General features: G+C 40.0%; 1 protein-coding gene across 4 annotated transcripts in view; it reads left to right on the top strand.

Moving 5' to 3' along the window:
- Positions 1-15,432, top strand: part of LOC139760545 (E3 ubiquitin-protein ligase MIB1-like) — an 84,666-nt gene that overhangs the window by 30,205 nt on the left and 39,029 nt on the right. For 3 of the 4 annotated variants that reach the window (XM_071683872.1, XM_071683869.1, XM_071683871.1), the window contains exons 2-6: positions 5,546-5,654; positions 7,379-7,489; positions 10,546-10,674; positions 11,579-11,769; positions 15,115-15,298. In XM_071683872.1, coding sequence (XP_071539973.1) covers positions 5,546-5,654; positions 7,379-7,489; positions 10,546-10,674; positions 11,579-11,769; positions 15,115-15,298 — 724 coding nt within the window. The remainder of the gene's footprint in view (positions 1-5,545; positions 5,655-7,378; positions 7,490-10,545; positions 10,675-11,578; positions 11,770-15,114; positions 15,299-15,432) is intronic. The other variant, XM_071683870.1, reaches the window with a different exon arrangement.

Consider the following 15,432-nt stretch of genomic DNA (forward strand, 5'->3'; position numbering starts at 1 on the left):
CAGATAGGTCTGTATCCTAACCTAATGGTGTTGGATGGATATGTTCTTGGCCCGTTCTTTATCCCAGCGATGGGTTATAGGGAGAAATAGCTGCTGAACGTAACCTCTTCCGGTAACAAAGGAGGGAAGGTGTAGCTCCAGCGTCAGGATGGGCCAATCCATAGGCATTCATAGCCAGTAGTTCAACAGTGTCACAGTTTATTATTCCGACATGAAATGAAAACCACAAGAAATGTATAGCATGAAAATGTTGAATTAAAGGGAGGCATCTAGGCATAGGTGAGAAGAGGGCCTGAAGGGCAGATTGAAAATCACAAATGATCTCACCGTTTCCATTCCTCTGAAGGAGGAGATCAACAACATCAAAGTGTCCATGCAATTCACTGTAGGCAGAGCTTGACCAGTGGGGAAGTCTACGGCCAACCCAACCGTTGTCCTGCTGGCGAGTCCACGTCCAGTGAGAAGAGAGCTCATCCCGCGCTCCCGTCTGCCTGCAGGGAACTGTCAGTGTGTAGATGGCGTACGGCTTGGATTGATGGAGATATTCTGTCTGTGAGCTCCAGGGGTAACTGTTTCTGAAGGAGAGGTGGGTCCTGCCGCCTTTGAGGTGTGAGTAAAGGAGACTGCTGGACTGGGACTCTCTCAAGGTCGAGGACCGTGATCATCTGCTGCAGGCGCATCAGTATCAGGATTCTGAAGTACTGAACAGATTATTTTTAATGAGGGTGAGACTGCCCAGGCAAAGTAGAGGCCGAGGTGCAATTGGGTTAAGGGAGGATCTAATGACATGAGAATAATGGGAAGCAAGGTGGGGAGAATGAAGACATTTGACACTGACGTAGGAGAATTAACGTATATTCTCTCAACAAGGGGAGGAAGATTGAGTATAGTTTGCATGTTAACTATCCTGATAGAGGTGGGACAGCTCAGGATAAATCTCATGACCTTGCTCTAAATCTTTTCAAGGGGATCTTGGGATTTCTTAGGGAGCTGACATAGAGCAGGGGAAAGTTAGTCAACAGCAGATTGGAGGAACAGACTGTACAGCAGTAAAGAAAACGATACCCACTGCATGAAGTGTCATCTCATTTTCTGATATACTCAGACTATAATTACTGTCACACTTAAACACCATGTTTAGTGGGTAAAAGAGATGATGTTTGGGGGAGTCGATTGATAGATATAAATCAGTTACCACCTAGGGAATAAACGTATGTTTATAACAAATGTTTTACTTGCCCATTAAGCAAATGTTCAGATTAGCACGAAGACCTGTCGAACAAACCTGTATGAAATGTTCATCTCTCTATAATAGACGTTATGGCCATGGATTTACCGTGGATGTCCGTTTATTAAGGAAGACTTGCAGGTCAGTTTTGTCACTTGACGCTTCTTTCAAATAGTTTTTGGAGCAGCTTTAAAACTTGTTCAGACTTTAGGATGAACGGACACAGCGCCAAGCCTCTCAAAAAAAAAAGTGCACCGAAATATTTGAGGAAGGTGTAGCAGTAGCACGGTTTGCAGACGAGAAGATATGCAAGAATTCATGAATCATGGAAAATACAGGAAATAGTGAATTATGCCCGCAGACGTTATTCTAAATTCCTCCGAAAATCTTGTTGTTGCTGTTAAAGGTCTCCATTTGTCTATATGTCGCTTAGGTTAGTTTTAACAGCGGAATCTTGAGAATAATTCTGTCACACGAGTCATCCGTGTGTGTACACATGTAGGCTGCTGCCACAAGGGTAGCAATGTGCATAGTATATGATTGTGAAAACGTTTCTTGGCTGTAATAAGGGAAGGGAAGTTAGGGCACCTGGTGACGGCCATCACCGTCTGGTGTTGGTTAACGTGATCCACCAGACTCACGTGCCAGCCATACTTCAGGGTAGGGATATGGGCAGGGTTGTACGGGTGTGAGCAGAGTCTTAGGGGGTGTATGCAGGGTTGTAGGGGCGTGAGAAGATTTGTAGGGGTGTGGATAAGGTTGTAAGGGTGCGGGTAAGGTTGTAGGTTTGAAGAAAATGTCAGGGATGTGAGCATGGTTGTAAGGATTGTAGGCGTTTGAGCAGTACTGTAGGTGTTTAAGTAAGTTAGATGTAGAGCAGAGAGAGGGAGACCTGTGAAAGGATGTTTATAAAGTTGTTGAAAGTGTGGATAATGATACGTGTGTGGGAGGTGCTGTTAAGGAATGTGGGGGATGGGGGGGAATGGTTGTGAGGAGGTGTTTAGTATAGTTTATGCGGGGAGAATTATGGATTAAACAGTCATAAGGTGTGTGGGTGGAGTGACGTATGGGTGATGGTTTTAGGAGGAAATGTTGGCAGATTTGTAGAGAGGTGTGTGGACGGCTTATAGAAGGATGAGAGTATGGGTAAAGTCGTGAGTAGGTGCGTAGAGCATAGAAGTATACACTCCGACCCATGCTGTAGGGTGGTGGCACAAAAGATGATATAGGGTGCACAAAGGATCCAGGGACTGAGGCTCAGTGATTGAGTTACATTACAAGTTACATGTCAGTGTATGCGTGTGGGCGGTGAGCCGCGAAACAGCTGGTGGAGGAGGCAAGTGGGCAGCTGTTTGGCTGTACCGTCATGATTCCTTTAACTGTAGCAGACTTAATGAATGGAGCTTGATGCTGCGGAGTGTTTCCTCCACCAATGAATGAGAACGCTGATCTGAAAGGAGAGGAGACCCTGGAAAGGAAAATGTACCTACACGTGTATCATTACATCAGAGATTATTATTCATGAAGAGCATTTAGAGAATCTTGACCTGAATGAGTTGGATCACCTCATCTTTTGGTATTATATGACACGATCCTGCTGGTGGTGTTGTCAGGCGAGGAAATGCCTCAACCTCTGCCAGGCGGCGGAGGCTTCGTCATTCATCTATGTTCTTTCATCAAACTTATTTTCATTGTATAGTGGATAAATATTTGGTTCTGACGCAGGCGATCTTGTCATGAAATCACTGGGATGAAAAGTGAGTTGCCTGTGGGAACGGATCGTGGTTTCGAGAGCGAGTTTTATTGTGAGTGAGCCAACACTGAGGAAGATGGAGTTTAGATAGGCTGGGGACTATCCAGTGGTGGGAGATGCTGCTACTGTGGGCGGCACAGCGCGCACCTTGTGGAGCTCTTCACTCTTTAGATTGCGTTTAAGGATGTTGATGGAGTAGGCCGTGACTGGGTCTCGTTGCTGGAGGAACACACTCCATACTGCTTGTGGGAAACCCGGACGAGCTCGTAGGTTACATCCCTGTTAGGACTGTATCAGATATCACATCACAAGCTTCACAGTTTGTTGGACTCAAATCAGGAGACTCGTCAGAAGTGTAACATCACACCTACTTGGGTGAGACACAGCATTCGACCGCGGGAGAGCCACTGATGATCTCAACCATTTCCTAGTATTGTAAACTATTTGAGCTTTTGTTGGTGAAGGTTGGTTCACGTGTAGAGTCGGACTTAGGATTTATTACCATCCCACCAGGGCTCTGCTAACACCACACACCCATCTTTTACTTAAGAAATTGGATTTTTTTTTTTTTCGTTCCTCAACAAGGGATTTAGTTACAAATGTGTTTACACAAACTGTGTTTTATAACGTAAGTAGAGGTTGTTGCATACCTTTTCGTTAGATATCCCACAAGTTTTCTTATGCAACTTTGTTATGCAGTCATATTTCCCGTAATTTCTTAAGGCAGTAGAAATGGAAGATGACGCTGAGTGCGTCATCTGGTGTATCAGTGAGTGAAGGTCACATGTGTTGTGGCTGAGTTATGCACGCCTTGACTTGCCGACCTCGAGACGTGTGAACTGTATCGCTCTGAAGAGCAGACACCAAGTGACTCGTCTTAGTTCAAGGAAGCCCGCACAACTCATACACTCACATGTAGGGACTCTAAGATAAGAATGAGAGAGAGAGAGAGAGAGAGAGAGAGAGAGAGAGAGAGAGAGAGAGAGAGAGAGAGAGAGAGAGAGAGAGAGAGAGAGAGAGAGAGAGAGAGTTAGGAAGGACACACATGGTTTAGGGGAGATGGTAAGGGGTTGAGGAGAGGTTGGAGTGGATGTTTATGGTAAATTTTATGGTTAGGGGCTAAGGAAAGGAGGGCTGGAGAGAAAAGACGATTTAATAACTTGTCCTAGACCAAGAAATACGTTTGAGTAACTGGATTTCAATATTCTGATTTTGATGTGACTCATCCGTAAAAGTGAATTTATGATTAAGCCCAGTCGGTCATGATGATACCATATTGCTGATGAGATAGCATTTGCCATCGTGTGAACAACCTGTGACGACTTTTGTGTTAGGGCCAGCCTCTCGCTCAGGAATGAAGTATGTATACATTAGTATCAGAATTGTCTTCAAACACATAACGTATAAGATGCCCAGAAAAGTATTCACAGCATACAGAACAGATTAGAGTGCATCATCAGTTTAGTCACGGTGCACTTTGGCACGTAAATCACGTTGAGAAGCCCCATCGGCGATCTGCAGTTGTTACCAAAGGTAACGTAAATGACTTTAAGGGGAAGTCACAGGGCTACGTGACGTATATAGAGGGGAGAAGGTAGCAGCTTGAAAGTCCGAGCCAATTTGAAAGAAATAAGAAATAAAACTAGAAACAAATGATTTTTTTTTTTTTACAAGTAACAAGATTGATGAAACGATGGAACAACTGGTTAAGAAACGATGAGTGCTGTTATAAGAAGATTCAAGAGATGTGTTATGTTTGAACGCGCACTTGTTTTGAGCCTTTTCACTTAATTCGTAACTTTGAATTTATGAATACCTCCTGTGGGGTGTTCATTACGTTGGAGGTAGTTGTATTTAGATCACTTAGATATCCAGAGACTTTTTCTGTCTCTTCATTTGATTTTAAAACCATGAATTTAAATGAACATGGTAATAATGTATTGTTATACAATTCTTTGGGTACATATTTCAGCTCTGGACTGATTATGTCTATTAAGGAGACTGTACATATGACTTGTACACATGACTGTCAGCAACATCTTCAGTTCACAGGAATTTTCGGATTATTTTATGATTAATGCGAACTATTTTTTGCAGTATCGGAAGTAATGTGTGGATTCATGTTTTGAAAACAGAAAGTATCCTCAGTGGTATTCTGATAGGTTTTGGAATAATTTGTAATTCATGTAAAAGTTACACGAATTCATTAATTGTTTTAGCATACATTCTCTTCCAGTAAGATGACCTTGATAATTACTGCTTTCTTATTCAGGAAGTTCCATATGTATGTGAGATAGGTTCCATGTGATATTCCTCCTAAATGTTTATCTCTGCCTATACCCTTCTATATGATCTCTACCCACTTTGTCACAAACTTTTTAAGTGTATACTTAGCCAAGTAATGTAAACTGTACACTGGCTGTATATGTTGATGTTCATCCAGTTTTCGTATTAACTTTACATATATTTGACAAATGAGGATGATGACTCAGTGGCTGATGTTTTCTTTAAGTAGATGTGATGTTCATGTGTAAAGTATGTTGATCTCATGTCTCTGGTTGCAGTGCGATGCGGATCCTACTGAGCAAGGTACCCCGCTCTTGGATGGTCGACGAGAAGAAAGATGATGGCTACACGGCGCTGCACTTGGCAGCCCTTAATAACCACGTCGAGGTAACCCCCTCTCTTCTTTATCCTTCCCCATCATTTTTCCTTTTAAGTTTCCCTTTTTGCTTTTTTCCCTTCTTCTTTTGTGACTACTTTTCTTCCTCTTCTTCCTGGTTTTGCTGGATCCCATATTGATCTCCCAGCTAATTCTCCATCCTTCCTTACTTGTTGCATTTCCCAGGTTCTCAGTCTGCTCATCCTTAGCTATCTGTTATTCTTACTCCATGTAGACCCTTTTTGCTTCTTCCCTTTTGTTTCTCCCTCCCTACCTTTCCTCTTTTCATTACTCCCTTCATTTCCTTCATATTCCTCACTTTCACGTCATCTATTTACTGTATTTTCCCCTCTCCATTAAGTGTTTTTATCTTAATGCCCTGAGTCAAAGATGGTGCTTCTGTTTTTCAGAGTCATCTGTTGCTTCTAACCGAAGTTTCTACAGTTTGAGATATACGGGCTGTTACAGCAGATGTTCTATCCATGAATTGAAATCGTTGAAACTTGTTCATCTTTTGGGGTTTCATAACACTGGTAGCCTTAAAATAGGACAAACAGCCATAGTGCCAGACTCCTTCAGCTATGCCATACACCTGAATTTACACAAAAGATTATCTCAAACGTGGCTGCAGACAGAGGTTTAGAGAATGCCTTACAAATGCCTTATTATCTGATATTCCTCCTTTTACTCAAAGACTGTACCAGTCGGTTCAGAATACCTTCCAGTCTTTCATTGAAGAACCTGATGTCTCAGACATGACTGAAGGCTTATGTGTAGAGTTCTTCTCTTGCCTTTATCCCAACAATTTCAAAGCTTGTAACATTATTGCCTCTTGTAAGAGTGTACCTCATGGGCCCTCATATCTTGGTTTTGGCTTTAATCTGACAGCCCATATTTGGGATAAACTTCTCTACACTTTCTTTCTCCACCACACCCCAAGAAGGAACTTTCAAAAGTCTTAGACCTTTTACAGTTTCTTTAGCAGTTTAGCTCCTCTACATCATCCAATGAAACCTAGAAAAAGAGTAAGTAACTGCTTGCCATTTCCAGAAACAAGAATCATATTTTTTATGAAAGTCACTTAAGGGTTAAGATGAAACCAAAACCCAGATTTTTTGCAAAGAAAGCAACTAGTAAATTTAGAAATAACCCTGTTGTCATCCAGTCTTAGAAGACTTTATCAACAGAGCTGGAAGGCTGGAAGAAAGTAGGTCGATGACATCAGCTTGATGGTGTTTGATAATTGGCTGAGGCCTGGCTTGGAATGAGTGAGTGGCTGCCATCAGATTTGGATGATTTGCAGAGGGTGAGTGAAGGTTGGTGCCTGCTCCTCAGAAATCATGAAGGTTGGAAGGTTATGACCCATACACCCCTAGGGAATGTATGTCATTCATATAGGACACGGCCTCGAAGAGAAAACGTTTTTGAGTGTCCGAAATATACTCTAGTTTTATGTGGTGGGCTTAATTTCTCTTGAATTACAGTGTTAGGGATAAACATGATGTTTTATTTTGAAACATTGATAATCAGTTATCAGTTTTTTATCTAAAGATTCAGCAATTTTGCTTATTGTTTTTACAGTTTTCAAAGGAACACAGTAAAGCTCATAGTAGGATAGTTCAAAGTGCATTTCCTTTCACTTTTTTTGAGAAGTGGTATCAAGGAAGTGGAATTACAAAGTATAACATATATGCATTTGGCATATTCTATGAATTTTTGTGCTTCTTCAATTCAGGTTGCTGAGCTTCTGGTACATCAAGGTCGTGCAAATATGGACCTACAAAATGTCAACCTACAGACCCCACTCCACTTGGCTGTTGAGAGGCACCACACCCAGATTGTTAGAGTAGGTATTTTCAGTAAATCCACTACAGCATGTCTTTTATTCTGTAAACATTTTGGAATTTTTCTTATTTTTGTGTTTTCATGACACCCTGCGCTGCTAAGCTTTACTTCGTGAAGTGTGGTGTATTTCATTGCCCTTATCTCTTTTTTTTCCTCATGATAGTTACTCTTTGTAATCATTAAAATGCTGTAGAGACATTGAAAAAAGTGGCTGAAAATTTGAAATGAGATGTCTTTCACTTAGTTCTTTGGGATTGAAACTGTTTTCATTAGAGAGAACACATGCTAAAGTTGTACATTGCCTTTGTAAATAGTCAGCAATTTTAAACCATCTTTTCTTTATATTTAGAGTTAAGACTTAAGTTTCACACACTATTATTTACATTGGGCAGTTAACGTGAAGACAGTTAGTGAATTACCTTGAGGTATATTTGCTCCTATAAATGTGCCTTATGTGTCCTTTATTTACACTATGGATCTAGAGCAAAATAAGTTGTGCTTAGTATTCTTATCGGAGCTAGTTCTTTCCTCCTTTTTTGTGAAAATGCCAAAGTCATTTGCTTCCGACTGTATTTATAGATAAATGCCATATGGGATATTATTTTATATATTCCTTTCAAAGAAATAGGAGTGGTAAGTGGACTGCAGCAGTTAACAGTGTAAACAGGTTACATACAGAGTAGTTACAGATTTTTAGTGAACATTTTATGTCAGGTATTTTATGATATGCTTTACTCTAGTAATAAACTGTTGATATTGCAGAATTATGGATTACTATATTTTTTACTTAGGTGTCAAGAAGAGAGGAAAGTGATTGGTTGTCAGTGAATCTCGGTTTGCGGCTGGGGTGCTTGATGTCTCCATGGTTGTTTAATTTGTTTGTGGATGGGGTTGTTAGAGAGGTAAATGCAAGAGTTTTGGAGAGAGGGGCAAGTATGCAGTCTGTTGTGGATGAGATGGCTTGGGAAGTGAGTCAGTTGTTCGCTGATGATACAGCGCTGATGGCTGATTCGGGTGAGAAACTGCAGGAGCTGGTGACTGAGTTTGGTAAAGTGAGTGAAAGAAGAAAGCTGAAAGTAAATGTGAGTAAGAGCAAGGTTGTTAGGTACAGTAGGGTTGAGGGACAAGTCATTTGGGAGGTAAGTTTGAATGGAGAAAAACTGGAGGAAGTAAAGTGTTTTATATATCTGGGAGTGGATTTGGCAGTGGATGGAATCATGGAACCGGGTGTGAGTCACAGGGTGGGGGAGGGGCGAAAGTTCTGGGAGCGTTGAAAAATGTGTGGAAGGTGAGAACATTATCTCGGAAAGCCAAAATGGGTATGTTTGAGGGAATAGTGGTTCCAACAATGTTATATGGTTGCGATGCGTGGAGTATAGATAGGGTTGTGTGGAGGAGGGTGGATGTGTTGGAAATGAGATGTTTGAGGACAATATGTGGTGTGAGGTGGTTTGATCGATTAAGTAATGAAAGGGTAAGAGAGATTTTTAGTAATAAAAAGAGCGTGGTTTAGAGAGCAGAAGATGGTGCATTGAAATGGTTTGGTCACATGGAGAGAATGAGTGAGGAAAGATTGACAAAGAGGATATATGTGTCAGGTGGAGGGAACAAGGAGAAGTGGGAGATCAAACTGGAGGTGGAAGGATGGAGTGAAAAAGATTTTGAGCATTCGGGGCCTGAAAATGCAGGAGGGTGAAAGGCCTGCAAGGAACAGAGTGAATTGGAACGATGTGGTATACCGGGGTCGACGTGCTGTCAATGGATTGAACCAGGGCATGTGAAGCATCTGGGGTAAACCATGGAAAGTTTTATGGGGTCTGGATGTGGAAAGGGAGCTGTGGTTTCGGTGCATTATACATGACAGCTAGAGGCTGAGTGTGAACGAATGTGGCCTTTGTTGTCTTTTCCTAGTGCTACCTCGCACATGTGTTGGGGAAGGGGGTTGTCATTTCATGTGTGGTGGGATGGCGACGGGAATGAATAAAGGCAGCAAGTATGAATTAGGTACATGTGTATATTTGTATATGTCTGTGTATGTATATATATATATATGTATATGTTGAAATGTATAGGTATGTATATGTACGTGTGTGGACATGCATGTATATACGTGTGTATGTGGGCAGGTTGGGCCATTCTTTCGTCTGTTTCCTAGCGCTACCTCACTAATGCAGGAGACAGCGACAAAGTATGATAAATATGAATAATTCAAGAAATACTGTGTCCTATAAATATCATATGGAATGATGAATTGCTGGTTATAGAATACATACAACACCTGCAGGATTTTTTTTCATTTTATAACCAATTGCCCTTCCCACCTTTACAGAGTAGGATGATATCGGGAACAGTCAAACAAAAACTTGAATAGCACACTTCCAGTCGCTAGGTGTCATGTATATTGTACAAAAACTAAATTCTACTCTGTGGTTCACCTCAAATGCTTTATATGCCTTAGTTCACCCCATTGATAGCTTGAGATCTCGTATGTAAAACATGCTTGAATTATATTTATTCAACCATACCCCTCGCCTTTTTAAATGATCAGGCTCGAGTATCCCATTGCCTTATTTACTCCATCCTTCCATCTTTTCCTTGGTCTCTCCCTCCCTTGTTTCTTCCACTTCTAACACAGATCCCCTTTGCCAGCCCTTCTTCTCTTATCTTCTCAATATCTAAAAAAAATTCAGCACAAGCTAATGGCCTGTCTAAGTTAGACTGCACTCCAACCACACCCATCTCTGACTGTCGTGTCCCACATGACCTTTCTCAGGCTACATATCATCCACAAACATTTCACTTGTAGGATGTTCACCCTTTTCTTTCCATGTATCACTGTACAGACTGATATATTTTCATATGTACCTATCTCAGCCCTTGGTCACAAAGAGAAAGGTCATTTGTGTTTAATGTTCTCTAAAGACTTTGCCTTTCAAGTTGAGTTAATATGAAATGACATTGATTAAAACTGTAAAGAGTAATGAATTAGAATTTTTTTAATTAGATGGTGTTTTACAGAAAGATCATGAACATGTATTAAAACTTTATGGTTTTCAGTTATTAGTTCGAGAGGGGGCAAACTTGAATTTAGCAGACAAAGATGGAGATACTCCTCTCCACGAAGCATTACGTCACCACACTCTGTCCCAACTCAGGCAACTGCAGGACATGCAGGATGTTGGAAAGGTGAGTAGTGAGAGGAGAAACATGGTTAAACTGATCACTGACAAAGAAAGCAATTTCATATCACATACACACCCTTTTATAACCTGTTAGGGGATGGATTATTTATAGCGAGATATCACTCAGCCCTTTGAATCTCACGATGATTTTTTTTAGTAACACACTCCAAGTTTTCCAAAATCTTATCAGTAGACCAAGTCCCTCTGAAGTGATTTTAAGTACATTAGCTTCCCACATTTAGTATTATTGTTCCAACTGGACTTGCATGAAGGCTTTCAAATTTCTGTTGGGAATAGATGCAAATAGTTACCTGGCAATATCAGTTGATAGTCATCGTATATATGATGCATTTTTGTTTACATTGCATAATAATGAAAGCGAACTGCCTCTGTGTGGTTGTTAGTGTTGGTGAAGGCTGCTATGATGTATTTTTAGCAGTGTAAAATGTACAGTGCATAAGATGACATTAGTATCATCCTACATACACACAAGAATGTTTACCACTTTCACTTTAAACTTGGAAAAATCTGTTCAAGTAATAAGAATTGTATGACACATTATACTTTCACATACTTCAAGCATGTTCATGTAGACTTTAACCAGAAATTGACTGAGAAACATGTACTGTCAATGAGCATTGTATGACACCCAGTACTTTCATGAACACCAATTTTATTCTTCTAAACTTTTAATGAAACTTAAGTTCAGAGAAGTATGTGCATTTGGTTAACAATATATGACAACTTATACTCTTATATGCATCAGTTAAGTTCTTGTAAACTTTTAACGAAGTTCTTTTATATCTCTCAGATGAGTCAACTTCAATACTGATATATATAAGTAGAGGTTGAAATAATCTCCTAAGCATACTTTTCAATGCAAATCCCTTTAACTTATACTCTCTAAGTCACCCCAGTTGCTGATGGGTTTGGGGACTCAAGGTGTGGATAAGAAGAGCCCAGCTTCTATTGCCTGTCTCCTTGCTGCTCATGGGGCTGACCTCAACATCAAGAACAAGAAGGGACAAACCCCACTAGATCTCTGCCCAGATCCCAACCTGTGCAAAGCCCTTACCAAGTGTTACAAGGACAAGTCTGTGTAAATATGAATATCATTTAGTAGGAATCTTTTTATATTGATTTGCATTTTGGAATATACCTATGACATTTTGCACTTTCCACTAAATTGTATTTGCTAATCATACCCACTGTGTAGCTTTGCAAGACCATACAAATTTACTTTGTCCACCCATCTGTCCAGACAAAGTGGGCCCTTATATTAGCCCATCTTGCACTTGTTTGTGATTTGTTTTGAAACCTGATGTAATTTTTCATGAATGATAGAGATGTGCGTGTGTTATTTTGACAATGAATGAATGTTGTACAATACTTCATTTTTTAATCTTCGTCGTGTTTCCAACTTAAACTGTTCATATTTCATAGTTGTGTAGTCCCTTACATTTTAGTACATTGTTCTGAAACTTCATATTGTTCATGTGTGTTTAATAGAAATTTCCATGTGCTGTTCTAACTGTGAGGAATGAGTTACATAGATTTTCTTGATATTTATTCATTGATTTATAGTATTAGCCAGTAGGGCCCATGTTTTATAATGAATTCTAACATTAGTGCATTTCTCTAAAACATTTTATGTTCTTTGCATGAATAGTGTATGGTCCACCAAAAGAAGTTTAGGGATTTAAAAATTTCATTGGTAAACAGCAAGTTTTCTTGCAACCATTAACATTGGAGAACAACGTTTTGTTGGAGTCCAGCATGAACTGGTACATAAGGGTCCCCTATAAGGATGACGCTTTCTATTACAGAGACAAAAGTTTCATGGATAATGTCATTAATTTCTGTCCTTATGTTAACTTTGAAATCCTTTCATGTATGTGGGATGTTAATAAACACTCTTTCTTAAATGATATCTTTGGAAGAAGTTAACTGTTGACAAGGACAGTATTGCTGATGGCCAGTTCATGTATTTGTGAAGAGAAATTACCTATTTAGGAAAAGTTCAAGCAATACTGCTGTTGTTGCTCCTGCTACCTCTAATTGAAACCTAAATTTCCATTGATTTATTTCCTACAGTTATGGTCTGATAAGGTTTTTGATTATGTTGTGGAATCTTTTTCCACAACATGTAATAACATGTTGTAGGTGCAGGGCATGCTGGTGCATATTTCTTGGATTTTCTGAAGCCCACACCTAACAGTTGTGTATATTTATGAAACCACTCAAATGTGATTGAGCTTTGTCACTTATATCTTCAGTAACAAACTCCACCTATCATACTCAGAATAGCATGTGAAAATCACAATCAGCATGAGGGATTTCTTGCATGAGGCATACTCAGTAGAGAGCACTGTAAATTATTTCATAAAATGCAACATGATCCTTTGGCCTTGTTGCTTGACTCACATAAAGAAATATATCTTTGTAGTTCACCACAGAAAATGCAGTGAATGTCAGCAGGACATAAAAAAAGGAAAACTGAACATCCTGTGTAGTAAGTTAACATAGGAAACCACATGGTCTTGCTTTCTGCCCATGCTAGAGTATAAACCTCCTTGCACGACTGTGACTAATCCCTCTCTCACTCTACCTTTATACTGATTTATAACATTGCAGCCATGAGAAAACCCAGTTTAATGAGTCTTCTTTCCCAGGGAGACATTCTAGTGTTAATCAAGGACCTTCTCATGTCTTCCCCAATAACTATGACCTGGCACATTTCAAAAGACAGATTTTTCACTTTCTCAAAATTTCAGAAATACTTCCCTTGTCTTTTCTTTTTCCATTTCATAATTCTTTCTGTATTTCAATTAAGACTTGGCCTTAGACTTTTGTCCATGACTGGAGCCTTCAACATGAAAAAAATTTTTTTTTTTTCTTTGTCGCTGTCTCCTGCATTAGCGAGGTAGCGCAAGGAAACACACGAAAGAATAGCCCAACCCACCCACATACACATGTATATACATACACATCCACACACGCACATATACATACCTGTACATTTCAACATATACATGTATATACATACACAGACATACACATATATACACATGTACATAATTCATACTTGCTGCCTCTATTCATTCCCGTCACCATCCCACAACACATGAAATGACAACTCCCCTCCCCCCGCATGCGCGTGAGGTAGTGCCAGGAAAAGACATCAAAGACCACATTCGTTCACACTCAGTCTCTAGCTGTCTTGTATAATGCACCGAAACCACAGCTCCTTTTCCACATCCAGGCCCCACAAAACTTTCCATGGTTTACCCCAGACGCTTCACATGCCCTGGTTCAGTCCATTGACAGCACGTCAACCCTGGTATACCACATTGTTCCACTTCATTCTATTCCGTGCACGCCTTTCACCTTCCTGCATATTCAGGCCCCGATCGCTCAAAATCTTTTTCACCCCATCTTTCCACCTCCAATTTGGTTTCCTACTTCTCCTCATTTCCTCCACCTCTGACACATATATCCTCTTTGTCAGTCTTTCCTCACTCATTCTCTCCATATTACCAAACTATTTCAAAACACCCTCTTCTGCTCTCCCAACCACACTTTTTATTACCTTACATCTCTCTTACCCTTTCATTACTTACTCGATCAAACCACCTCACACCACATATTGTCTTCAAACATCTCATTTCCAACACATCCACCCTCCTCCGCACAACTCTATAACCCACGCCTCGCAACCATATAACATTGTTGGAGCTGCTGTTTCTTCAAACATACCCATTTTTGCTTTCCAAGATAATATTCTCGCCCTCCACACATTTTTCAATGCTCCCTGAACTTTTGCCTCCTCCCCTTACCCTGTGACTCACAGGGTAAGGGGAGGAGGCTTCCATGGTTCCATCCGCTGCCAAATCCACTCCCAGATATCTAAAGCACTTCACTTCCTCCAGTTTTTCTCCATTCAAACTTACCTCAAAAAATATATGTATAAAATCCTGATACTTCTTTTGGTTGACCTTGTTGATGTGTATATGTTATTCTGATATGGATGATATTTCTCCCGAGAATCATATTTCAAAATCTGTTTTTCTGTGTATTATGAATATAAGCTTAAACTAAGATTTTTCATTACACTGAAGAGAAACTTGACTTAGCTGACTTTTACGTAATGGAGATGTACAATGCATGTTCCATTATAATGATAGTCATTGATTTTTTTTCATAGATCCATACCGGATTGACATTACTACTTTTAGTTGGAACCTTGCTGTATATTGTACTGAAGGTGTACATGTTTTATTTGAAGTTATCTCTGAAATTCAGTATGTGTTGAGTATTTTCTATGAACATCTTGTAATGGTATCATGGTATATATGCATTTTTGATTCTTGAATATTATGTACACATTACTTATTAGAGTTTATATGTTTACAGGTATTTAGTAATGGTACATTATGAATTACAGTTCTGGAGATATGGGTTCCTTAGAAGTTTGTCCAGAAGAGAGTTTGGAGGAGTGTATGGTGTGCTCAGATACAAAGCGTGACACCCTATTTGGTCCCTGTGGCCACATTGCTACCTGCTCCATATGTTCACCACGAGTCAAAAAGTGCCTCATGTGTAAGGAACCTGTCCAGTCCAGAACTAAGGTAAGTTAGGTATTTTGATGCAGTATATACTGTTCATTTTATGTGACAGAAATACATACTTTGGGGATAGCTCTTTCAAATATGTCTTCTGTATCCTAGAATATTGTAAAAGGCAGCTGAGAGGGTTAGCTTGG

This window comes from Panulirus ornatus, chromosome 37 (genome assembly GCF_036320965.1).
Source record: "Panulirus ornatus isolate Po-2019 chromosome 37, ASM3632096v1, whole genome shotgun sequence".
Lineage (NCBI taxonomy): Eukaryota > Metazoa > Arthropoda > Malacostraca > Decapoda > Palinuridae > Panulirus > Panulirus ornatus.